Source organism: Zea mays, chromosome 4 (genome assembly GCF_902167145.1).
Source record: "Zea mays cultivar B73 chromosome 4, Zm-B73-REFERENCE-NAM-5.0, whole genome shotgun sequence".
Taxonomy (NCBI): Eukaryota; Viridiplantae; Streptophyta; class Magnoliopsida; order Poales; family Poaceae; genus Zea; species Zea mays.
In genome coordinates, this window is record NC_050099.1 from 233,905,090 (window position 1) to 233,932,000 (window position 26,911).

General features: G+C 43.6%; 1 protein-coding gene across 13 annotated transcripts; it reads left to right on the forward strand.

Annotated features, from left to right (window-relative positions):
- Positions 1-4,675: 4,675 nt before the first annotated feature.
- Positions 4,676-22,095, forward strand: LOC100279222 (spermidine synthase 1). Of its 13 annotated transcripts, XM_035966862.1 has the most exons (13): positions 4,728-4,922; positions 5,278-5,310; positions 5,433-5,653; positions 5,743-5,787; positions 5,894-5,970; positions 6,057-6,179; positions 6,359-6,463; positions 6,546-6,618; positions 6,763-6,834; positions 10,900-11,095; positions 18,031-18,160; positions 21,412-21,486; positions 21,591-22,095. In XM_035966862.1, the coding sequence occupies exons 3-13, from the start codon at positions 5,464-5,466 to the stop codon at positions 21,687-21,689; spliced, it is 1,185 nt and encodes a 394-aa protein (XP_035822755.1). In that variant the 5' UTR covers positions 4,728-4,922; positions 5,278-5,310; positions 5,433-5,463; the 3' UTR covers positions 21,690-22,095. The 13 variants fall into 13 exon arrangements, 11 of the variants coding, with proteins under 11 accessions (XP_008677070.1, XP_020407068.1, XP_035822755.1 ...); XM_008678848.3 differs by lacking the exon at positions 5,278-5,310 and having other exon boundaries at positions 4,676-4,922; positions 21,612-22,094; XR_004857561.1 differs by lacking the exon at positions 5,278-5,310 and having other exon boundaries at positions 4,701-4,922; positions 18,031-19,215; positions 21,612-22,095.
- Positions 22,096-26,911: the final 4,816 nt, after the last annotated feature.

A 26,911-nucleotide genomic window follows, 5' to 3' on the forward strand; every position in this document is an offset into this window, starting at 1 on the left:
GATGCCTTTGTCTTTGCGGGCTCCTTTCATTATGAAAAAGCTTCGTCAGATGAAGCCCCAATGTACTTAGTTTGACAGGCAAAGTTTCAGTCATTACCTTTAGAATTTCCTCTATTTCAGCATCAGAAGATGTCGCAGAAGCCTTCTCTTCTTCATCAATTGATTTTTGTTCCGGGACTGAGTCCTTTCTTTTCTTCGAAGTTAACACTTTCGATTCAAACTTTTCTTTCTTCTTTTTTGATTGATCTTCGTCGTCTTTGATCAAAGCGCCGGCTACTCTTTTCCTTTTCTGCCCTTCAGCACCCTTGTCGAGTCGCTCATAATCAGGATATTCAAAGCCTATAGCATCAAGCACTCTGTTTAGCCTTCGTTTCGGCCGGGTGCCGAAGGCTGCTGTCATCAATTGATCCTCTTTTTTAGAATAATTCCTAAGAATTTCAGTGCTCATTACTTCGATTGTTTCGAGCCATTCTTGGCAGGGTGCTTTGAAATATTTCTTGAACTTATAGTGGTAGGGCAGTCGGACAAGCTCCCCCTGTTTCTTCTCTCTTTCAAGCTTCGGCATAGCCCATTCCTTCATAGTTGGAAATATTTTGAAAGCCATAAATTCCTGCACTAAATCTCTAGTGCCAATGTGCTCTGCGATAATCCTGAATTCAGCCAACGCAGTTTGGGTTGGACCTTATGGTGTCATATTGCATTGGAGTCTCGTTTCTCCGAAGATCAGTTCAAGCGGACTCTGGACCAGCTTCTCCTTGTCATCGTCAACTTTGACGTAGAACCATTCCGATTTCCAGCCTGCCGGCCACTTGCTTCGGTAGCTGATCACAGGAAATTTTGTAGTTTTCCGATAGGCAAAATTGTAACAACCAAAATTTTCATGTAACCCATCCTTTCTGGCCTTGGTTTGGTAATGTAGCTCGTGCACCCGACAGAAACCTTCGGCAAACGGTTCCACCCCCTGGCTTCGGAGAGCCCAAATATAAACACTAAGCCTAACAATAGCGTTAGGAGTTAGTTGATGAAAGTGGATCCCAAACTTCTTTAGCACATCGGCAATCATCCTATTCAAAGGAAATCTCAAACCAGCTTTGAGGAAACTCTTGAAAATCACTATTTCATCTTTCTGTGGCTTCGGAGTAGTTTCTTCTCCACCGAAGCGAATTAGCTCTTTCTTATCTTCGCTAAAGTAGCCCGACTTAACCATCTTAGGAAAATCAGCTTTGGAGATGGTCGACTTTCCGAAGTCCAGGTGGCTAGGCTTGCTTGGCACTGCGATGTTGTAATCATCTTCAGAATCGGTCTCTTCAATATCTCCTTGCTCTGCTTCAGCAGCAGGGACGTCTTCCGGTGCCACCAACCCAGATCGCTTCATTGCTTCCGAGATAGGAACAGTCTCCACAGCTTCGGTTTCGTCTCCCTCGCGATCGACTCTTGCGGTAGAGCGAACTCTGGCCATTTGATTATGACTTACTTGAAATTTTTTGAATTGGCTTTTTTTGTCTTTTCCGAAGCTCTTCCACTTGCGCCGAAGCAGATTTTGTATGAGCGCAATGATCAAGCTTCGGCTATGACTAAAAATTTGGAAGCAAAACAGTATAATAGCAATGAATGTTGTGGTAACTTCACACATACTCGTCTGTTTATATAGTGCTGCAGGTGGGAAGGTGAATCGGCAAGGTCTCCAGCACCGAACAAACCCGCACTCACTGAACGGTGGGCCACATAGCTCGAGAAGGTGAATTGCTGGCGAGCGTGTAATTGGTGCAAGATGGGTCGCGCGTCCGACGATTATTTTAATCGTTTCTCGCCAACGAGCTCAGGAAGGTGTTTTTTGGATCTTCGGCATCCCGAAACATAGAAGATTTTTCACGGATCAAGCTCGTTACAAAAAACAATCTAGCGCCGCGAAGGGGCTACTGTTGGGGGTATGCTTCGTAGCCGAAGATCCTAAAGAAATGAACACCTTCGGCAGATCCTCTCCAAAGCAGCCGAAGCTATCGACTATAAAGCTTCGGCACAGTGACATGTTTCAAGACGAAGGGGTGAACCGACTTAAAGATGAAATGACTTAAAGACCCATGATATTCTGTGTCATTATTGTAGTTCATTGTAAAGGGTATAAATGTAATTATATACAGGCTGTGAACTGTGCCTATAAATAGGTGAACAGTACCCCTGTACTGTTCACGCACTCTCCTGTAACCACGCATTGTGCATTTGTTTTTGCTTCACGCTGGTATTTTTGCTTTCCTTCAAGCCGAAGGTACATTTGTAACTTGTTATCATTTCTACAATAATGAAATAGAAATAAGTTAATAATAATAATCATGTGTTTAAATTATTTTACATATTTTTTACCCTTTTTCATTATTTGTTGTGTTTATGAAGGTATAACCTTCATAACCTTCGTCCAGAATTCATTATATCCCAAGGGAAATAATGCTTCGAAGGACGAAGGGCTATAACATTTAACAATTTCTATGTTGACTTGTTCTTAATTCATAGCATTTGAAAACAAGTATCCAACATCTATAATAATAAGATAACTGAAGTTGTGTCCTATATGACTGATTCTTTCAAACTTCGCTCTTTAAACAGTATAACCTACAATACAAAAAATAATTTACACACTTCTGTATCCACGATCTTCTGGAGATGACCTTAGCTGTGTGTTTCAAGCATAGGCAAAACTTTTGATTTATTCCAACGATAATGAGCTTTGAGAGAACTCATCTCTTTCGTCTTCTTCCTACACTAGCCTTTCCATGTGAGCCTCTTCTTTGCGGGGGAATAATCCCTTTTTCATATATTCTCCTGTCGATCATACTTTCATTACGTCCTTTTCGAAAGGTGATGAATGGAGCCAACTGAAAGCCCAATAAACAAGCTATTTTCTTTCAAATTCCCTTGGTTTCGTAGGACTTGACCTGTTTGAAAGAATGGTTCAGCATAAGCCGGAAGGAAACATCACAGCACTTGAGCTCCACGAGAGCGAGTAGACTGCTAAGTTTGAAAGGACACCTTCTACAGAGTTTCTTCTTTAAAATAAAGAAATAAAGGGAGGAATCAATCTTTACGTGTAGTCCATGGTGAATAGATATTAGTACTAGATAAATAAAAGTAAACAGGAGGTGATCTGTTCTGGGCAGAAAGACATATATTCCCTAGACTGAATAAAGAGGCTCTTGCAAACAAAGAAGCACCGTGTGTCTAGGTTGTCGGAATATATTCCCTCTTGCGTTGCGTCTTGAAGATTTCTTCTCTCACGATAGTAGTGCCTTCATTTGTTATCGCTTTCGGACTTGGATACATGGAAGATGTGCTCTTGGAATTTGAGGAAAACCAGCTTTATGAATGACACATGGAACTCGAGGAATAAAACTTAGGGTCCGTTAGATTGAGCTATGATTATGAAAAAAAGTTGCTACGTGGTTTTGTGATATGTGAAAAAAACGTTAAAAGTTTTTCCATATATATTTGCACAATTTCATCTAAAAATCTTTAAAAATAGGTTCAGATGTGCTTTTAATTTTGCATTATGAGAAAAACAATTTTTTTTAGAAAAAAGTTGCTTTCCAAAATCAAGCCTTTGATTTGATTTTTTACCACACAAGCCAAACCAAACACGCCTTTACTAACCGTCATGGTCATACAATCGGTACCGGTTCTAAACACAGAGTCAAGTAAAGAGTATTAGTACCAATCTTAAATTAAGAGTGTAACTCTTATTTGTGGCCTGTTACTATTACTAGTATTTTTATACTACCTCGGTTCTTAAATATTTATTGTATGTTAATTTATTTTTAACTAAAATATAAAAAATAAAAAAGAACTCAATGCTCTGCACACGCAGTTGCACAAAGTACCAACGAGTCGCAGTTGTCTCCACGGCCTCCGCGCTCTGTCCGCAGCCGGAGGGCAAAGAAATCGATAGACTGTGACGTTGCTAGCTGTTGACGCCTTTTTGGAGGCGCCAATTACTCAAGAGAACCAGCGGCGGTGCTCTCTGCACAGGGGCAGACGGTCCGCGCGCGGGGGCCGGACGGTCCGCGGCCTGGTGCGAGGCGGCGGTGCTTTCTGGTCAGGCGCGGACGGTCCGCGGCACAGGGCCGGACGGTCCGCGACCTGGTGCAGGAGCCCGAGTTCCCTGCCTGACGGCCGGACGGTCCGCGCCCTAGGGCCGGACGGTCCGCGCGTGCGCAGGGGCGGCGGAAGACCGCCGACGGCGCCTGGATCTCGCTCCCGGAAGGGACCCCGTCGGGGAGGAGAGATCCTAGGTGGTGTCTAGGCTCGGGCCGGCCGACCTAGACTCCTCTAATCGACGTAGAGTCGAAGAGAGACGAAGAATTGGGGATTGGAAGGCTAAAGCTAAACTAGACTAGAACTACTCCTAGGATAAAATGCGAAATAGAAGTTGTATTGATTCGATTGTTGATGATTACAAATCGGCCGTAGACCTCTCTATTTATAGAGGAGGGGGGCTGGACCCTTTACACAACTGATTCCGAGCTAATCCCGCGAATATAGCTAACAACCGTAGCACAAAACTCGGAACCCTAATCTGTTCTGCGCACGCGCGGACCGTCCGGCCCATAGGCACGGACCGTCCGGACCGCGGACTGTCCGGCCTTGTCCGCCGGCTCAAAACCGGTTCGAACACTAGCTAATACGCGCGCTACAATATCATTGTAATAAAATGTACGCACGGTAATAAATCACGTGTCACCGTCCATACGCACAAGAAACTACGGATGGTTCCCAGGCTCCCAGCACAGAATCCACCTCCGCCGTCACCACCGAGCAACGCGCGCCGGCGCCCTTCTATTTCTCCAGCCCCCGCTCCGCCGCCGCCGCTCTCCTCCTCCGCACCCCCGCCCTGTTTCGCCATCGGCCCATCGCGCACCTGCCTGTGCCACCTGGTAAGGAGCACCGCATGCGCCCTATTCCACACGCCACAGTATTTTCTAGAAGTTTCTGGAGGCCATCCGCAGAGTCGCGTATGAATTATTTCTAATTAGCATTGCGTATTGATTCCGTGCTTCCTCGAATCGAATATTAGGCGTATTGTTCATTCCTGCGGTTTATGGAGGTGAGGGTTTTTTTTTGTTCTTCCAAACGCTTACGCGTGCGTCCTCGTGGCGATTATTATATTATATATATAGAAGGCAAAAAGATAGGCATCTCCTTCCAAACCACTAATGGCTGAGGACTGCTAGATGATTGGGTTCAATCATGACGACTTATGATGCTCTAATCTAGCCACGTCCTTGCCAGCAGCAGCAGCAGCAGCAGAGATAAAGTTGGCTGGTAGTTGGCTGCCCACACCGTCTGGTTCCCGTTCCCATGTCAGAGGGCCACGTTTCCCATGCTCCTCGGTTTGTGCCTGCAATCGCTTGCTGCTTAGCCTCCGTGCTGCTGCTTTGATCCAGAGGCTGGGAACTCCAAAGAGGAACAGCGTCCATGGAGGCTGGAGGCGCAGGAAGTGGTTTGAATGGGGCGGTGCAGGCAAAGGGGACTGGGGCTGATGATGGCTCTGCCAAGCGGCTGCCGCCTTGCTGCGTCAAGGCCAGAGCCGCCGCGCCGGAGTCCGAGGCCAGGTGCCACGCCACCGTCGTTTCAGGATGGTTCACTGAACCGCGATCGCGCTGTGGTAGGCCTCGATTGTCTTGCTTGGTAACGTAGATGATGATACAGCAGCACAATTTATTACTGTTTGACCCCTGATTGTTGCCTCTGCAGGCAAAGCCAGCAAAGTTCAGTATTACAATAACCCGATGTGGCCAGGTACTTGTCTCCACACACACTGCCGATGCTGTCTAAATTATGGCTGACAATTGTCTACTGGAGAGGCCAATTCTCATATCTCTTGTGACCTTATTCTCTTATGTAGGAGAGGCCAATTCTTTGAAAGTGGAGAAGATCTTATACCAGGGGAAATCGCTATACCAAGAAGTCTTAGTCTTCGAGGTTCACATCATCTGTTCATACCAGAAATAAGAAAAAAAACTGCATTTGGCTTATTCTGTTTGTAACGTGGTAATCTTTGTATGCAGTCGTCGACCTATGGTAAAGTCCTTGTGCTTGATGGTATTGTTCAGTTGACTGACAAGGATGAATGTGCATACCAGGAAATGATTACTCACCTGCCACTTTGCTCAATTCCATCCCCTAAAAAAGTATGCCTCCTGATCTCAGTTTTTCCTCAATATTGTAAAATTGTAGAGAACGCTGTGCTGATTGGCAGAAATCCATTGGAAGACTTTCTGCAGCTCTATCTCAGCATATGGGATATTTCTTTTTACCTGAATTTGAATGGAAACTTTGGTGGCTTATGTCCTTAAGAAATACTTCGCAGGTTTTGGTTATTGGTGGTGGTGATGGAGGTGTACTTCGAGAGGTATCCAGGCATAGTTCAGTGGAGTCCATTGACATATGTGAGATTGATCAGCTGGTTATTGATGTAAAGTTGTCCTTTGATGCCTTGCCCTTTTCAAGTTTAGTTGCTTAGGTATACTTTGTTGATATAGATCTGAACTCTGTAGGTGTGCAAAGATTTCTTCCCACACTTGTCTGTTGGATTTCAAGATCCTCGTGTTCAACTTCATGTCGGCGATGGTATGTAGATAATTCCATGAGGCTATGATGACTACATTATTTTCTGATATATGCTGTAGCTTCTTGTTTCTTTTAGATATTGGTAAATAAATACTCAGTTCTTGAACTGTAATTTCACAAGAATTGTTTTTTATCTACTTTCAGCTGTGGAGTTCTTGAGAAATGCTCCTGAAGGGACATATGATGCTATCATTGTTGATTCGTCAGATCCAATAGGTGAGCTTATGCTGCCATGGATTGTCTTTCTTGAACACAGTACCATGGAAAGGCTTTGCTATGTCTTTGTTGTGTATATCAGTTCTGTGCATTTTGGTTTTCTGCTTTCTATTATATTACTCCTGAAGTTCATCAATAAAACAACAAGAGGGCGCAAACGTGTAACCAAACCATCCAAAGCATTCAATCTAGATCCAACAATGTCTCCAATTTTTCTATTTGTACCCTCCCACATCACTCTCCATCTATTTTCTCCATGCCCTATAGCAGAGTGATTTTAGAGAGTGACGTGAGAGGGTAGAAATACAAATTAACATAAATCGTTGGATCTAGATTAGATGCTTTAGGGCCTGTTTGGTTCAGCTTTTTTCTGACCAGCTTTTCTGAGAATTTGGCTGTGGGGAGAATCTGACTGTGTAGAGAATCTAAGTATTATTAGGATTACGTGCGAAGGAAGATAAACTTGTCCATAGGACTCATGATCTAGAAAGTGACGGATTACTACTATTGCAACAACTCAACCGATTATGTGTTTATATTGATTTTGAATGGTTTTAATATAAATGAATTTTATAAAAGCTGACTAAAAAGTTGAGTGTTTGGTTCAGCTTCTAGCTTCTGGCGGCCAGAAGCCCCCCAGAAGCTGAACCAAACAGGGGCTTAGATGGTTTGATTACACGCTTGCACCAAATGGTAATTGTACATAATATGTCCCTAACAACAAAGCCTTTTAGTCCCAAGCAATCAGAAATAACAACAACAAAGCTTTTTTAGTCCCAATAAAGTTGAGGTAAGTTAGAATTGAAACCTAACAAGAAAGCCTTTTAGTCCTAAATAAGTTGGGTAGTCTAGATTTGAAATCCAATAGAAACCATAAGTAAGGTTCAAACATATAGACAGTTGTTTTCTATTCTCTTCTATTTAAGGCTAAATCTTTAGATATATTCTATCATTTGAAGTCTTCTTTTATTGTCTCTTCTCATGTAAACTTCATCTTTCCTCTTGTCTCTCTTTCCATTGCTATCGCACATTAGGATCTCATTACACATTGTTGCCTATGGAGGTCTTCGTTAAACATTTCCAAACTATCTTAATCAGTGTTGGACAAGTTTTTCTTTAATTGGTGCTACCCCTAGCATATCACATATATTATCGTTCTGAACTTGATCTCTTTTTGTATGGCTACAAATCCAATGCAACATATATATTTCCACAACACCTATCTACTGAACATATCATCTTTTTTAGGCTAGTATTCTAGATCATACAGCATAACATGTATAATCACTGTCCTATAAAGCTCACAAAAAAGGGGCTTAACATTGTCATCATCTTAGGGGCGTGGTGTATATGGCTTCACCGTAAGAGGGTAGTCTTTGATGGGGATTCCCCTTCATTGGGAAGGCTTCAAAGGAGCTTCCTTGATGAATCAATTTGTTGGGTTATGGCTGGTGTTAAGGGCCTGGGATCCATTGACCTAGCTAGGGCCTTGAATGTGGCCGGTTCTTTGCCATCTAGCTCCTTGGTCTTGTGTTGTTTTTTGTTTTTAGCAGGTCCTCTGCTTTGTAAACCCTTTGGTTTTGTTTCTTTTCCCTAATCTTTATAAAGATGCGCAGTTCTCATACGCGTTCGGAAAAAAAGAGCTGAACTTATCTTTTAGATTCCATGGTATCTTGTCGCATAGAACGCTAGATGCTTAATGCCACTTCATCCACTCTACTTTGATTCTATGGTTAACATCTTCATCAATATCCATGTCTCTTTGTAGCACTAATCCTAAATACTGAAGATATCCTTCCTGAGCACTACTTAACCTTCCAAATAACATCTCCTTCCTCATGTGTAGTAGTGTCAAACTCACATAATATATATTCGGTTTTAGTTCTACTAAGTATAAAATCTTTGGACTCTAGTCTCCCGCCATAACTTCAGTTTTCTATTACTCATGTCTGTCTTTCATCAACTAGCACTATATCATTCGTAAAAAGCATACACCAAGGTTTATTCTCTTGTATGTTCCTTGTGACCTCCTCCATCACAAAAAGGGTAAGGGCTCAATGTTGACCCTTGATGTAATCATATTCCAATTAGAAAGTCAGCTCTGTCTCCATCACTTGTTCAAACACTAGTCATAATATTGCTGTACACGTCCTTAATATGTTCTACATACTTTGTTGGAACTTAATGTTTTCCTGAAGTCAACCACATAACATTTTTTTGGTATTATGTCATAAGACTTCTCCAAGTAAATGAAAATTATGTGTAGGTCCTTCTACATGGTTGATCTTTCGAGCATGAAACCAAATTGGTCCATAGAGACCCCCATTTTCTTCTCAAACGATGCTTGATAACTCACAGTATTGCTCATCATACTAATTCCTCAATAGTTAGTACAACTTTGAATATCTTTATAATTCTTGTAGATCAGTAACAATATACCTCTGGACTTCTCATTCCACTACCAAGTATCTTTAGCTTCACCTCCACTCTCTTTGGTTGCTCCACACACCTCTGAGCCTACCTTTCGAATGCAGATTGCGATTATGGGAATTAGCTGGGGCCAAGGGTCTCTCCTACTTGGCAGCTCCTTTGCCTGATGTCTGACACCCCCCCTTTTAGTTGGTAGTTTGAGAATGGTTCCCAGGGACCCTAGTTTCTCGTAATCTTTGGTCTACTTTAGAACTTTTATTTCTTCTTAATATATTTTAATTGCGGTTTCTCCCACATATTTTTTGTGTGATCTTCTTTCTTTCAACTTACCCTCTTTGATGACCCTTTCTTTGACTTATGACTTCTTTTCTTTTAGTTTCCACCACTTTGTTCTCATAATATTGACTTGTTTATTCCTATAAGAATGCACCTGAAAACGAAAGACCGCCACCATAAGCCTATGTTGAGAGACAACACACATCACATGTATCACCTTGCAATCCAACCATGCTCGTTTATCCTTTCTTCTTGTGAGAACAAAGTCAATTTGACTAGGATGTTGGCCACTACTATAGGTTAATAAATGGGATATTCTTTTTCTAAAGGAAGTGTTGGCTATCAATAGGTCAAAAGCATTCGCAAAGTCTGAGACTTCCTCTCCCTCCTTATTCCTACTACCATACTCAAAAGAACCGCCTCAAAACATGTACTTGTTGTACTTATGTGTCTATTGAGATCTCCTATAAAAAGCTTCACACCAACAGGTATAGCCCTAACCATGCCATCTATGTCTTCCCAGAAAAGTCTCTTAACATCCACATTGTAGACTACTTGGGGAGCACACATGCTAATTATGTTCAAGACCAAATCACCCATGACAAGTTTGACTAAGATAATCATATCTCATTGTCTTCCCGCATCCACCACACTGTTATTGAGGCTCTTATCAATTAAACTCTAACTCCATTTCTATGTACAGTGTGTAAAAGCTTAAAGCCGGTATTATCCACCTCCTTCACCTTCTGACCCTTCCATTAGTCTCTCAGACATAAAATATTTACACACCTCCTAGTCGTTGTCTCAATTAACTCCCTTTACTTACCTATGAGCAACCCTACATTCTAACTACCTAAATGGATCCTAATTGGTTCGACTCGCTTCCTTACCTTTCACACCCGTCGATGTATGAAGACCCTTGCACATCTTTCACTACACTCGGACATTATTGTAATCTGCTACTAAGGAAGCAACAATCCGATCCTTGCTCATTTGACACTGTGTTTAGATCATGACATTACGTGTCAAGTGCTGACTCAGTTATTGCCCATTTAACACCATGTCCTAGTTTTGATATGGCATGTCGCTAAGAAAATTATGCCCAACGAATTTCGTTCGGGTTTCGTCTACATTATAATTGCTAGTTTTAATGTTGGCTCATCAAGCCTATTATAACCTTCCTTCTTTACTAGGGTTTTAAACCTACTATGTAAAACAACATAGACAATTATTGCATTCCTAGCTATTCTATGTAAATGACGAATAATTTGCTCATATTTTATTTCAAAAAGAATTTTGACCTATAAACTTTTAGTCAAAGACTCAAATCTTATTTTCTTAGTTACTTGGCATTTGCAGGGCCTGCTCAGGAACTTGTAGAGAAGCCTTTTTTTGATACAATTGCTAGAGCTTTGAGGCCTGGAGGCGTTCTTTGTAATCAAGCTGAGAGTATGTGGTTACATACACATTTGATTCAGGATATGCTTTCAATTTGCCGTGAAACTTTCAAGGGTTCTGTACGCTATGCATGGACAAGTGTCCCAACATACCCGAGGTTGGTTCTTCACTTCTCTATTGTCAAGTCTCCTTATATTTATCCTTTCTTGCTTTCATAGCTCTAATTTGATTTTTTTAGTTTTCGCAGTTGTGGTCTCTCTAAATAGTATCATCAATTTTTTTCTTTTTCTTCTAAAATACTCCCTCCATCTCAAAATATAATTCGTTTTAGACTACATATACATTCATTAATTAACATATTGTTAGACAGTTTTGGTAATATTCCTGTCTGCCTCCTGCGTGAGGCTCTCCTATCCAGGCTAGTATAGCAACATAGTCTTCTATGGCAACTAGAGGTCTCTTCCTTAGATAGACAGATATGCTGTACTAGTATAGAAAGGAGGATTTCTATCTTTGGTAGGTCTGGTCTGATTGGCTCCAGGCTGCCGCACCCTTCCCTGGTGCGCCACCTGTGTATGCCTATATATTGTAAGGCCTGCTGTTCAGGACGTATCACTATCAATACAGAATATTGCCCCATTCTCCTTCTCCAATATGGTATCAGAGATTCCACGTTCCTAGCCTCTGTCTTCTGCCTCTCCAGCAGTGGCAGTTCCTCTTTTTTTCCTCCCCCCTCCCCTCATTTTCTATGGCGCCGTCCGACGACGAAGCCGCTTTTCTTCAGCAAATCGCCGCCATGATCAAGACTGCTCAGGATGCTGAGCAGCAGGCTGCTGCTGCTCGCGCCCGGGTCCAGGCTGCCACGGCTGTTCTTGAGAAGGAACGGGCCACTGCCGCTGCTCTGGAGGAGCAAGCTGTCACTGCTGCCAAGCAGATGACGCCGCCTCCGTACACTGGCGCTTTCTCTTCTCCGACGCTCGAGCCCTCTGGCAGCTATGAGGCGACCGTCATCGCAAATCTGCATCTACAGGCTGCTGGCGTTCAGAACATCCGCTCTTTGGTTCCAGTGACCCTCGAGCCCTCCTCCACCAACTTTGCAACCTGGCGCGGCCATCTTCTTCTTACCCTCAAACGGTATGCCTTGACGGATCATGTACTTGCTGACTCCTCCTTTCCCGACGACCCGGCATGGGATCGCATGGACAACATCGTTCTGTCTTGGATTTTTGGCACCGTCTCCATCGAGCTGCAGGAGCGCCATGGTACGGCTCGTCAGGCGTGGCTCGCCCTTGAAAACCATTTTATTGGAAATCGCGAGATGCGTGCTCTTCACCTCGACGCCACCTTCCGCAACTTTGTCCAGGGCGATCTCACTGTTGGTGAGTATTGTCGGAAGATGAAAGGCTTCGCTGATGCTCTCTCCGACCTCGACGCCCCCGTCTCCGACCGCATTCTGGTGCTCAATGTCCTTCGGGGCCTGAACCCCAAGTATGCCAATCTCCGGACCATCATCACACGCTCTGTTCCCTTTCCGACTTTTCACAAAGTCCGGGATGATTTGGTCTTGGAAGAGATTGTCGCAGGGGCTATGCCTCCTGACCCTGCGGCCAGCGCCCTGTACACCTCCACTGCAGCTCCATCGGCTTCATCACCAGCCCGTCCTCCTGCCCAGGGAACTCGCCCACCTGCCCAGGGTGGTGTGCCGGGTTCGAGCACTGGTCGTCGCAACAAAAATCGCCGTCACGGCCAAGGTCGTGGTGGTGGCTCACCTTGGCCTTCCGTCTACAATCCCTGGACAGGTACAATTCACATGTGGCCTGGATCCATGTCTGCAGGATCCTCCCCTCGCCCCGGACAGCAGTACCGTCCACCAGCTCCGTCGCAGTCCTATCTGGCAGCACCAGGTCTGCCTACCCTGCAGGCTGGTCTGCAGGCTGGACTGCTTGGACCCCCTCCTGCGCCCATGCCGGCACCAACAGCACCTCCTGCTCCTCAGCCCTGGTCCCCTTGGACTGGATCTTGGGATCAGCGTGCCCTCGCCAACACCTTCAGCACAATGACTCTTCAACCGCCGGCCACAATTACGGATTGGATTCCTGACTCGGGCGCCACCAACCATACCACACCTCATGCTGGTAACATCTCCCTCTTTCGACCACCTGATCTCACTACTCCTTCCTCCATCATTGTTGGCAATGGCGCCACTCTCCCTGTCTCCTCAGTAGGCGACACGGTTTTGCCAGGACCTTTATATCTTAATAATATTCTCCACACACCTCATATTATTCAAAACCTTCTATCTGTTCGTCGGTTTACTACTGATAATTGTTGCTCTATGGAATTTGATCCTTTTGGTGTCTCTGTGAAGGATCTTCGCTCCAAGAACGTGATTATCAGGTCCAATAGTGCTGGCCCACTCTACACCCTGCGCCTGCCTAGTTCATCCCCATCGACAACTTGTGCCCTGGCTGCAATTTCTACTCCTACTTGGCACCGTCGACTTGGTCACCCCGGCATCGATGTTTTGTCCCAACTCACTAGCTCCTCCGTCATTCAGTGCTCTCGTAGTTCCCTTGATTTATGTCATGCCTGTCAATTAGGCCGTCACACTAGATTACCTTTTTCTAGTTCGTCCACCTGTACTGAGCAACCTTTCGATATCATACATTGTGATCTATGGACATCCCCTATTGCTAGTGTGTCGGGTTATAAGTACTATCTTGTCATCCTTGATGATTTTACCCATTACCTATGGACTTTTCCCTTGCGTCTTAAGTCTGATACTTTTGATGCTCTTTCATCCTTTTTTGCGTATGTCACAACGCACTTTGGTCGCTCCATTAAACATTTGCAGTGTGATAATGGGCGTGAATTCGACAACTCCTCCACTCGCTCTTTTCTCCTTGCTCGTGGTACTCTTCTACGCATGTCTTGCCCCTATACTTCTCCTCAGAATGGTAAAGCCGAGCGCATCATTCGCACCACCAACAATATCATTCGTTCCTTACTCTTTCAGGCTTCCCTTCCTGCTCAATATTGGGTTGAAGGTCTGCACACAGCCACCTATCTTTTGAATCGCCTTCCCACCAAAACTATACAAGCCATCTGTCCTTATGCTGCTCTCTTTGGCACCATTCCATCATATGATCATCTTCGGGTTTTTGGTTGTGCCTGCTACCCTAATATCACTGCTACTGCACCGCACAAACTCGCTCCCCGCTCTACCAAGTGTGTCTTTCTTGGTTATTCTTCCAACCACAAAGGCTATCGATGTCTTGATCTCTCCACAAATCGTATCATCATTTCCCGACATGTCACCTTTGATGAGGCAGATTTCCCCTTCTCTGTCTCGCCCCATCTAACTAACAACTTGAATTTTTTGGATCCTGAGAGTGCGCACTTGTCCCCTTCAACTGGGACTTTGCCCTCTTCTGCAGGTACCATGGCGTCCCCCTTGGTGACCGGTTCTGGTTGTGGCACAGTGGCTGATCTGGCAGGACCCATGCCACTCCCACCCGTCTCAGCCTCTACACCGCCTGCGCCGTCCCTGTCTTCTCCAGACCAGGACTTGGTGCCTTCTGCCCCTGTGCCGCGCGACCTGGTTCCAGCACCAGGAGTTGCCCCGCTGCCCCTGGTGGTTCCCTCCGGGTCTGGCGGTCTGCAGTCACCACCTGAAACTGCTCCGACGCCCCTACCTCTGCGCGTGTACACTCGTCGGCACCAGCAGACTACTTCCTCTACAGATCTTCCAGTGGCTGGTGCCTCTGGTGCTTCTGCAATTCCGATTGAGCCTGCACCAACACCTTCGCCGCTGTCTGGACTTCCTCCCGGTGCTGTTCCTACGCCTATGGTGGTCAACAATCATCGCATGACCACCCGGGCCAAGGCTGGTTTTCGAGTACCGGCCGCCTTCACTACTGCAGCCATCTCCCCCGAGCCAACTTCAGTTCGCCAAGGTTTGGCTGATCCCCTATGGCGTCGTGCCATGGAAGAAGAGTTCCAGGCTCTGGTCTCCAATAATACCTGGACACTTGTTCCTCTTCCTCCAGGTGCTCATGTTATCACAGGGAAATGGCATTTCCGTCACAAATTTCTTGCAGATGGTTCTCTTGAGCGCTACAAAGCACGCTGGGTATGTCGAGGCTTCACTCAGCGTCCTGGGGTTGATTATGATGAGACTTTCAGTCCGGTGGTCAAACCTGCCACGGTTCGCACTGTTCTCTCGATAGCTCTGTCGAGGGATTGGCCTATCCACCAACTTGATGTAAAGAATGCGTTTCTTCATGGTACTCTCTCTGAGACAGTCTATTGCAGCCAACCTGCAGGTTTTGTTGACCCTGCTCATCCCACTTATGTTTGTCGTCTCAACAAGTCTCTTTATGGCCTGAAGCAAGCACCGCGTGCCTGGTACAGTTGCTTTGCTTCTCACATGAAGATTCTGGGTTTTGTCGAAGCCAAAGCAGATACCTCCCTGTTCATTTTTCACAATGGCACTGAGACAGCTTACTTGCTTCTTTATGTTGATGATATTATCCTCACTGCATCCAGTTCAGCTCTCTTGCAGCGTGTCATTGCAGCACTTCAGACAACTTTTCCCATGAAGGATCTCGGACCTCTACATCACTTTCTTGGTATTACAGTTGAGCGACGACCGGCTGGTCTCTTCCTCCATCAGCGTACATATGTCCTTGATATCATTGACCGTGCAGGCATGACTGGTTGCAAACCTTGTTCTACACCGGTTGATCTCCAGTCCAAGCTTGCTGCTGACAGTGGACCTGCTGTTCAGGATGCTACTCAGTACCGGAGTCTGGCTGGTGCTCTTCAGTATCTCACATTCACCAGACCTGATATTACATATGCAGTTCAACAGATTTGTCTCCATATGCATGATCCCCGTGAGTCCCATCTGACTGCTCTGAAACGTATTATTCGCTACCTTCAAGGTTCGGCTGATCATGGTCTTCTTCTACCACGCTCCACATCTGTTTCCGAGCTTGTGGTCTATACTGATGCTGATTGGGCTGGGTGTCCGGACACTCGTCGCTCCACTTCTGGTTATGCGGTGTTTCTTGGTGATAATCTTGTCTCCTGGTCCTCCAAGCGACAAACGGTTGTCTCTCGCTCTAGTGCTGAAGCTGAGTATCGTGCTGTTGCCAATGGTGTTGCCGAGGCTTGCTGGCTGCGTCAACTCCTCCAAGAACTTCGCAGTCCTCTTCATAGAAGCACTCTTGTTTACTGTGACAACATCAGCGCTGTCTACTTATCCACTAATCCAGTTCAGCATCATCGGACGAAGCATGTTGAGATAGATCTCCATTTTGTTCGTGAGCGGGTTGCTACTGGTGAAGTTCGTGTTCAGCATGTTCCTACCACCTCTCAGTTTGCAGACATCTTCACGAAAGGGCTTCCTTCCTCCGTGTTTCTTGAGTTCAAGTCCAGTCTCAACATTTGCAGTGGCTAGATGTTTTGACTGCGGGGGGGGGGTGTTAGACAGTTTTGGTAATATTCCTGGCTGCCTCCTGCGTGAGGCTCTCCTATCCAGGCTAGTATAGCAACATAGTCTTCTATGGCAACTAGAGGTCTCTTCCTTAGATAGACAGATATGCTGTACTAGTATAGAAAGGAGGATTTCTATCTTTGGTAGGTCTGGTCTGATTGGCTCCAGGCTGCCGCACCCTTCCCTGGTGCGCCACCTGTGTATGCCTATATATTGTAAGGCCTGCTGTTCAGGACGTATCACTATCAATACAGAATATTGCCCCATTCTCCTTCTCCAATACATATGAATGTACTTTGTATGTATGTCTACATTCATTATCATTTATTTGAGTGTGGACGAAAACAAAGAGGACTGGAAATAAATATATTTTGGGACAGAGGGAGTATATGTATCAATTATTTCTAGTCAATGCATTTATTACCTTAACATTTAACAACCATCTTTTTGTGAAGATTTAGTTTTGGTTTGTTATCCATGCATCAGATATGCACTATGCATAGTTGTTCACCTAAAATCTGTATTCTTAAATGAAATGGAACAAATATGAGTGCCCATTGTTAAAAATCATTTATTTAAAATAACATTTTTGCGTGAGTTTTCTTTTCTGCCCTATTTTTTCTATAAATTTGGTCAAAGGTAGAGAAGTTTGACTTAGGGCAAAATCAGAGTAGGGAAAGGGAAATGTTTTTCATCTATAATTCTTATTCGTACACGGCATGGAACAATATGGGTGCCCATTATTAAAATTATTTTAATCACTGCGATGTGCCGCTGATAACAACTAACATTTCTCAGTGTGTTTCTAGTAAATAGTGCTATTTCCCGTGTCCCACAGCTGAAATCTCTCTCTGTCAGTGTGTCATTTGTGATCTTCCCTTACTTCAAATAGCATTTGTTACGATGAGTTATCTTTCCTTGCTCTGTTTTTTTAATAAATTTGTTTAAAGTTAGAGAAGGTCGACTTACTAGAGAGGGAGGGAGGCTGATTGGATTGCGCAACAGATCATCAAAATGAACTAATCTCGATTCAAAGCAATACGATTGCAATTAAAATGAACTATGACTCAGAATTCCACATTGAATACCCACTTGCGTTCCTAGTCTAACTAGGGTTGGTAATGGATAGCGATCCAAATGTTTCTTCACAATTTGTTAGAGCACTAAATTAATTTTAGTTAAAAAATGAATAGAAATAGAGTCCGATCCTAATCCGATCCGATCCTTAAATTTTATAGTGTAGAATTTAGAGCCTATTGTCACCCCTAAGTCTAACTTCATGCCAAATTTGCTGCAAGTTTGTGTGGATTGAATTATTTTGTAAGTTTCAGGGACTTATTCCTTTGTTCTAACTGGACATATAAGAAACTTTCCGTATAATCCTTCCATATTCCTTGATTCCCCTTTGTTTACAAAATGTGTGGCTAAATGTGGAAGGTTGGTTACAAAACGGTGTGCTTAGTAATTGTGAGTTGTTACAGATGCATGTTGTAGGCTTTGCAGTTCCAGATAAAGAAGCCTTTGACTCTTTGTCGTGTTTAAGTGTTTCTGTTTGGAAAAACTTCTTACTGAATGTTTACCGAATCTCGCAGTGGGGTGATTGGATTTTTACTATGTGCCAAAGAAGGTCCATTGGTGAACTTTCTGACTCCTATAAATCCAATTGAAAAGCTGGAAGGAGCTACAAAAGCTGGAAGGGAGATCAGATTTTATAACTCAGAGGTCCGTTCTCTTTAACCAATCATACTAGGATTATGGATTATGCTTGTGTGTTGCAACAAGAACAACCATCTCCAAAGGCTCGTGACTACTTGACCTTGGCCATGCTCACGGTGATGAGCATGATGAGCACCCCCACTAATGCTACTGCCGGCTAGGAACAGTGAGTGACGACCAATGGTGCAGGTCATGCCCCTGTGCCCAACAACTATCTGCTCTCGCCCATGCCAAGTTTGTGCAGCAGCACCACGCGTGTATAACACGACCATGTTGATCCCCACTACCTTCTGGAAGATGGGGATGACCAATGCCATCACCAGCTACTGCTGGTACCACCGCTCCATGAAAAGCGGCAGTAGGCCGTCCTACCCTGCTCTGCTGGCAGCAGCGATGATGATACCTCCCTCTCATCAGCACCACGTTGCAGCAGTCGCCATGGTAACTGCATGTTTAACTCATCCATGAAGAACATCTAGCAAATATGTATATACAGAGAGCACAATAAGCATAGATTAGAAGCATGGACCTCTATTCCGATCAATGTTTTCAAGTCGGACGATTTGCTAGTCGTTCTGGCTGACTGACTAGGGCGATTAATCGCGATTGGTCCAAACCGACTTGCACGATTAATTGCGCTATGATGCGCGGATACTTCACAAAACTCACGTACCGGTGTCGGATACCGTATCAGATACGGATACTTCCCGGATACTTCCGGATACGTATCGGAGACGTATCGGATATTTTTGTAGATTTAAATAAATAAAAAAGCCGGATACTCCTGGGACACCTTCCCGATACCTGTGCGATACGTTCCAACCCTAGGCTTCATATACGCACGTACTCCTGTATCGCATAGCCGCTGCCCCGAAGCCACCTCTTTGTGCCTCCACTTGCGTGCCGCTAGCCACAGCCGCTCGTCGATCTGAGCTGCCGCCGCCGCCGTCGTTCGCCGATTGGAGCCACCACCGTCACCCAGTCAGTGGCCGATTGGAGCCGCCTCCGCGAGGCCTGTGGTCGTCAGCCCGTCAGCCGCCGATTGGAGCCGCCGCTGCGAGGTCTGTAGCCGCTTTCTTCCCTTCTTGCTTCTCAATCTCCTCCTTTCTCCTCAATCTGCTCACTGCTACTTGTCTGGTCTTGTTAGATTCAGGGCAGCGGCTCTGGGTGAAGGCCGCTGCCTGCTACTTTTGCTAGATTCGGGGCAGCGGCTCTGGATGAAATCTAGTTTTGCTAGGTTTGATGGCTTGATGGCCTAAACTTTATCTAGTTTTGTTAGATTCTGGTCTTGTTAGATTCGGGGCAGCGGCTCTGGATGAAATCTAGTTTTGCTGCACAGCAACAGCCGCTGCCTGCTACTTTTTTGCTGCTCTGGGTGAAGGCTGTAGGCTGCAGCAGCAGTGATACCGTTGCTGCAAGTATCACAGCCGATGGAAGCAGTTTTCTTTATTTATTATGTGATATTGTGGTCTGTTAGTGTTAGAACTTGAAGACTGAACACTGAACACTGAAGTTTCTAGGTTTGATGGCTTGATGGCCTAAACTTTATCTATGTACTATTTGTGAAATTGTGTGGTCCACTATTTCAGCATTTAATTTTATTTATAATATTTACGTATCGCCGTATCGGTGTTTTTTGAGAAATGGCGTATCGGGGTATCGGCGTATCGCGTATCCGTATCCGTATCGCCGTATCAGGGCAACACAGATTGCGAGTAATGGCGATTAATCGGACGACTTGAAAATAGTGATTCCGATACAGGTCCTACAGTATAGGGGCCTAGGCAGAACCAAATATGGCTCAATCCGCATATAATATGGTCAGATTCGTAGAAAAATTGGTTTACATACATGCCGGTAACAGGCAGACTCGGCTGAAGGGAGTCTAAAGAACATTAATTCACCAACAAGCAGATAACTAACAGCTAACTTTTCAACTAAACATAAGTTTGAGAGTGCATTACTAAATTACTAAATAGGCCGCATGCCATCACCAAATAGTCAATTATTATGCCATGTGGCTAGTTCAAACAAGTGATTTTGGATTCAACTTAGGAAGTCATTAATTTGATGGACGATTACTAAGTTCATGAGCAGGCTCTGAAGTTTGAGCAAAGCACACATAGCATTACTCCAAGTGCACTAGCACACTTAACCTCCTAAAGGTTCTTTCGAGGTAGGCTTCCGAAAAAGAAGATGCACCTTATTGATATGGGTACTCTATTAATTCTATTAAGCTTTGGACCAGGATATTACCATCCACTAGGATCAGAATATCACAATCAACCCCCCTTAGAAGACTGACATCTTCGTCGGTCAATCCCAATCTAGAAACCTCCCCTCTTGGCCACGTCTATATATGTAGTGTCGTCATATGTCATGCCATGTAATCACTCAGGACCCACATGCGCCTTATACCTGAATCCCTAGCCCACACACGCCCATAAAACCACGAGGGTCGGCTCTAATACCATTTGTAACACCTCGTCCAATACCGGACCTACGGTACTTACCCTTGTCAGACGCCCTCTAGGATCATAGATTGTTCCCACAAACCAACACAAATCTTTTGTGCGCACTTTGTCCTCACTCATGCGCACTCGAGAAAACTTCCTGGTCGGTCACTCATCCAGATTGCTCTGGCCCAAGCACGCCTAACCCAGAAGTTCTTTCGAGATAAGCTTCTGAAAAAGAAGATGCACCTTTTTTGTATGAGTACTCTATTGGGCCAGGATATCATTATCCACCGAGGCCAGAATATCATATTGTCTGATTGAGTGCCTTGTGCCCTTGTGAATATATGTTATGCTTTAAATTTTATATTACTCTGCCTTGCAAACCTCTATGTAGTGAATTCTTATTGCATATAAACCTCCTGGTTATGCTACCAGCAGCAATTTTTTTTAAAAAAAACCTAAAATTCTAAGAAACATTTAATCACGTTTAATATAGGCTTAACCTTTCTAGGTGCTAGACCACTGCCTTGCGATTTTGTAACCTGTGTTGCTCCTTGTTCTGCTATGCAAAATTTATCTTAATGACATGATCTAAGAAATTCTAAGTTTTTTACTATTCCTTTCATGTTATAATCGAGTGAGAGAACATACGCCTTGGTCATGCCAACTAGTTCAGGGAAGGAGTTATTGGTATATATATACCTACTGTTCCTGTTTTTCACTCGCCGATTAAACTGCAACTCTTGTGACATTGCTTCCATGGAGCCTCCTTCACCCTGACTAGTTTCCATCATTGAACAGATGCATAGGGCAGCATTTGTTCTCCCGACCTTTGCAAGGAGAGAGCTAGAAGCATATTGCGTTTCCACTGAAACAGTAAGTTCTTTTGAAACGGGGACAAGTGATCTATTTGCTCTTCTTGCACTTTCTATGTTTCCACAATTTTTAAGAATATTTTGGAAGCAAGTTAATATGCGCAGAATTTGTGCGCAATGTCACAGGAGCAAGCGGAGGAAACACCGGCGGCACCACTGAAGTTGACTCTTGCATCCAGGAGTGAAATTTTCGCTACATCCTAGCTAGACCAGGACTCGCGATGTACCACAAGATATCAAGAAACCATTCCTTCCTTCCTGGTGCCGTACCTCCAGTATCGCCATTGGTTCATAGTCTTACTATCACATGCTATGAGACGCATAATGAGGCATCATGTCAGTAATTCAGTATCCAAACAATGAGATGAGATTGGCATGCTAAGAAAGGACGAGCTGATATTACAATGTACTCCCTTCACCATGTCAGTAATTTATTGTCCAAACAATTAGATACATTGCGTTATATGAAGGAGTTTCTTAGGTGTATCTAGTGCTCGGAGAACCGAAACGTAGTATCTAGGTTGTACATGTTCACCCTTGTACTTCTACTTATTAAGTGATGTAATAAATGCAGAGATAGTCTTGCTCAATACAAAATGTTAGAAATCCTGATCTTGGGTTGGCTGGCACACAAACACAAGTGTGACAATGATAGTCTTGCTCAATAAAAAATGTTAGAAATCCTGATCTTGGGTTGGCTGGCACACAAACACAAGTGTGACAAAGGAACAAACAACAGAGTAGAGAGAAAGATGAAGCTCTTTTTTGTATCTCACCACTTGGCTATATTCATGTTTTTTTTTGAGAAAAAGCCCATTTTCATCCTATAGGGATGACCTAAAAACCTCTCTTTGATGAAGCGAGTGTGACTATGCTATGCCTTAGCTGTTGCTTTCATTTTCCCTAATCTGAGTGCTTTTGGCACTCTACCGTAGATTTTGGTTCTGAATCTGGATCTATTGAGTCAGCACTTTATGAGGTGAATATATATCGACAACAATGGTCTTTCTATTATACAAATATGTCAATTCCACATAGTTGGTGGCAATCTCATCCCGGTCATCCTGCTCATCATGATTTTCCACAATGACTAAGCTAGGGTGTTCCAATTGTCACATTTACTGTTTTGTCTATTAAGTACTAGAGAGACAATGGTCATTTCACTATAATCTATTCCTTTTTGTGTGTAGATTTGTTTATATTAATTTAACAATTTTTGTTTTGCAATTTGTTGGCTTTTAAATTAGAATAGTAAAACAAAACAAAAAAAATGAAAAAGGCCTTTGGACCAAATCTGGTCTAGAAGAGTCCACATGTGGGCTCGAGCCCTGTCTGACCATGACCCAGATAGGTCCAACCAGACTATGTGGAAGGCCTAGGAACGATTTGCTTTTTCTGTAAAGACCCTCAAGTTTAATTTTAATCATGTCAGAACTATACACACTATTGATATGTCTCATGCTTTATCCACTTCACCTTGGGTTGTTTTCTCTTCCTAACTCCCTCGTCCTACCATTGCTAGAGTAGAGAACGGCTGAAGCTCGCCAACTCCAGCTTGGAGAGGTCACAACGGTGGCTATTGGGATGTCACTTTCTTCGGTAAACAATAAACTGTTTTGCTCAAACCAAAGCACTGTTATCCTAAACGGCCGTTTAGACTATTTAAACGACGTTTAAACGCTACTTAGTAGCTAATCGTTTAGGCCGTTTATGCCGTTTAATCCATTTAATCATGTATAATCCGTTTTTTAGTCCGTTTAAATGAACGTATAGTCCGATTAAACGCTAAACAGAGGATGACCGACTATTTACTATTTAGCGTTTAGGATAACACTGAACCAATGGCAAGGAGTGCTTACTTTAGCCTTTATTTCTTTTGTGACACATCTTCCTTAAGGATTCATCTAATGTAAGACTGTCTCCAGCGGGTAGTGTAAAATAGAGGACGCGGAACTGTAGATGATACTGTTTTGACACTATTTACAGAGTGAAGTTTAAAATAAGGGATAAAATAGAGGATGCGATAGGAGTTCTGCTGGAGATAGCCGAATCCCCACTTCCCTTCTTTTTGATTTTCCTTCTATTTAGATATGATATAGACCTAATTCTTATACAAAAAACTCTTTCGCTTCACTTTGTCTCACTTTCTCTATAATCTATAGAAAAAAGAATTACTCTATCATTTATTTAATGATAGTTAGAGACTATTAAATAAAAAATAAAATACTTACTAATTGGATTAGAACCTAATTAAAAAAGGATGATTAATATTTACATTCTAACGAGGAACAAAAAAGAACTCTATTTTAGAATTATGAAACAAAATATCCTGTTTTATTATTTACTCTTTCTTTTTTCTTTCTTTCAATTTTTCTGTTTCATTTAAAGTGGATCGATTTAGATAATTTATATAATATATATTTAGGTAATGTATATGATAGTAATATACCTCAAATAAAATAGGAATTCACAAACCATGCGTAGGCCTGTAAATGAGGTGGGTGTAAGCGGGTATTTTAGGTGGGTTTAAGAAATGAGTTTGTTTTGGTGGGTTGTTGTTGGTGACTTGTTCTCAAATGCTATGAGTTAAGAACAAGGCAACATAAAATGTTAAATGTTGATATCCTTCGCCCTTCGAAGCATTATTTCCCTAAGGATATAATGATTTTCGGACGAAGGTTATGAAGGACGTACCTCCAATAGCATAAAATATAATAATGAAGAAGGGATCATATGAATCATATAAGTTAACACGAACTGTTATGAATTACTGGCAACTCATTTCTATTATATTATGATAACGGAATAGAAATGATATCAAATTACAAGTGTACCTTCAGATCGTGAGAAGGTAAAAATACAAGTGTGACGCAAAGGCCAATGTCCAAATCAGCGTAAACAGTACAGGATCACTGTTCATCTATTTATAGGCACGGGACGCAGCCCATGTAAAATTACATTAATGCCCCTCACATTTATCAATAACTCTATGATAATTCTTCGAGGTCCAATCTGGTTTTTCATCTTTAAGTCGGTTTCCTTTTCCGCCGCTATTCCGAAGCTCTTCTACACACAGCTTCGGCTCTGCGCCAACCTTCGTGTTCTTTGTGCTTCTTCGTACCGTGGCTCTGATCCGAGTCCGAAGATACCTGTCAATGTACTTTACTCCAGAAATATTGTTAAATCATGTTTTAGAGGACCTTCGGAAGCCGAAGGCCCCCAATAGTAGCCCCTCGCAATATTAATTTGCTAGAATGATAAATTCAGATTGCGAAATGGACGAAGGCTATGAGCCAAAGGTCCGAAAAAACACCTTCCTTTTGCTAGAATAGCAATAGTCTCTGGCAAATGGGCCCCCAGTCTTCGACATAATAGGTTTATAAATACGGGCTCGCCACAATTTATTCGGCACGCTCTCTTGCCATCTGTTTTTCCTGCTCAAATAGTTTTCTGCCTACAAAAATTTGGTTGCCTCCCTAGTTTTAAGCTTCGGAAGCGAGACGCAAGAATTCCGAAGGAATGTCTGAGGAGAAGAAGGTTGCTGCCGAAATGAAGCTGAGCCTTTCTGAAGAGATACATCTGGGTTTTCTTGAGTCAATGGCGAAGACGAATATGGAGAAGATTACAAGGGAGATTTTAGAAGGTTTATCTGAGAATACTGGTGAGAGTGACAGTTACGATGCAGATAGCGGGGGTGAAGATTCCGAAGATCGGCCATGGCGACCAAGCCATTCAGTCTTCGGAAAATCAACTATTGGGCAAAGTCACCTTGAAAACATGAAGGGGAGATACTTTCGAGATATGTCCATTGTGAGAGCAGATGCCGGAGAAAGAACTGTGCCGAGCCCTGAAGATGATGAAGTCGTTATCTTCTGAAGCTTTTTAAAAGCTGGGCTACGATTTCCTTTAAGCAGATTCGTGGTAGAAGTCCTGAGAATATATCAGGTTTACCTTCATCAACTTACCCCTGAAGCAATAATAAGAATGGGACTCTTCGTCTGGGCTGTGAAGAGTCAGGGTCTAGAGCCAAGTGCGAAAAGCTTTTGCAATATACATGAATTGTTATATGAAACGAAGCCCTGGGGTAAAGAGCAATATCATAACAATTTTGGTTGCTACAACTTCGGCGCTCGCTCTGGGTCAAGCTGCCCCGTGCCCACGTTTCGTAAGAGATGGCCCGGGGAATGGATGAAAGAATGGTTCTATGTTAAAAATGATTTGAAGGTTCGAGAAGATATTAAGGATATCATCATGCGTCCCATCTGGCAGCGCTTTGGACTCCGGAAACCGAAGGTGGAAATGGATGAGGTAGCCGAAGAATGCCAACGGGCCTTCGGCGCAGTCTGCTCTTTTATCGGGACAAGGGATTTAATACAAGAGCACATTGCTTTTAGAGTGTGGCCTCTTGCAGATAACTGGGAAATGCCGAAAGAAACTGTTAAAGAAACTGACGGAGGTGGGCTAATCAGGCTGAAATATACATTCAAGTATGGAGACAAATTCGTTGAACCCGATGATGATTGGTTAAGGAGCATTGAGACTTTAAGTGATGAATTGCTTGGGGTATACTCGAAGGCTGAAGATACTGCATTGTCAGCAGCCTTCGGAGGCCGAAGAAAGAAAAGACTGAACCGAGTATTTGATGCAATTGGGTTCGTGTACCCCGACTACCATTATCCAGTGCGGGGGCAGAAAAGGAAAGGTACAGCTTCTGCAAAAGAAACCGCTTTAGCTGCTCCTAGCGAGCCAGCACCGAAGAGAAAAAGGGTGAAAGTTCTCACACACCGGCCACGCTACATTGAACTGGCCACAGTGCCTGAATTCGGCAGCGCAACATCTACGGCTCCCGAAGCTAAGGGATCAACTCTACTGCCAGGATCCACAGAGTTGGCCGAAGCACCAACAACAAAAGAATTGGAGGAACCACAGACTCTGTTACCAGAAACCAAAGAGTTGGTCGAAGCACCATCAACAGAAAAGATGGAAGAAGCAAAAGCATCAACTGAGAGAGCAAAAATATCAGAAATTTTAAGTCCTTCAGTAGAGATTGAAGTAACAAAAATTAAAAAGGGGCCAACAGTGACCCCAAAAAGAAAGAGAATGGTTAACGTATTGGATGTTTTGGAAATAATTAAACTTCCAAGCACAACCCCAAAGAAGACTGCTGAGACTTCTGAGGCGCTTGCTGAAGTATCCGCTGCTGAGGCTCCGAAGCAACAGACTGAAGTTGGAACTGGGCCTTCAGAACCAACCAAGGTAATTCCTTTAGAAGGAGAAGAAGCAAAAATTGCAAGGTCAACTGAAGAAATGAAAATGTCAGAGCCTAGTTTGGTCGAAGAAATTGATACTGCTGTCCCCGAAGCAACTTCCAAAATATACGATTATATTGTGCGTCATGCTTCGGGGAAAAAGTTATCGAAAGAAAA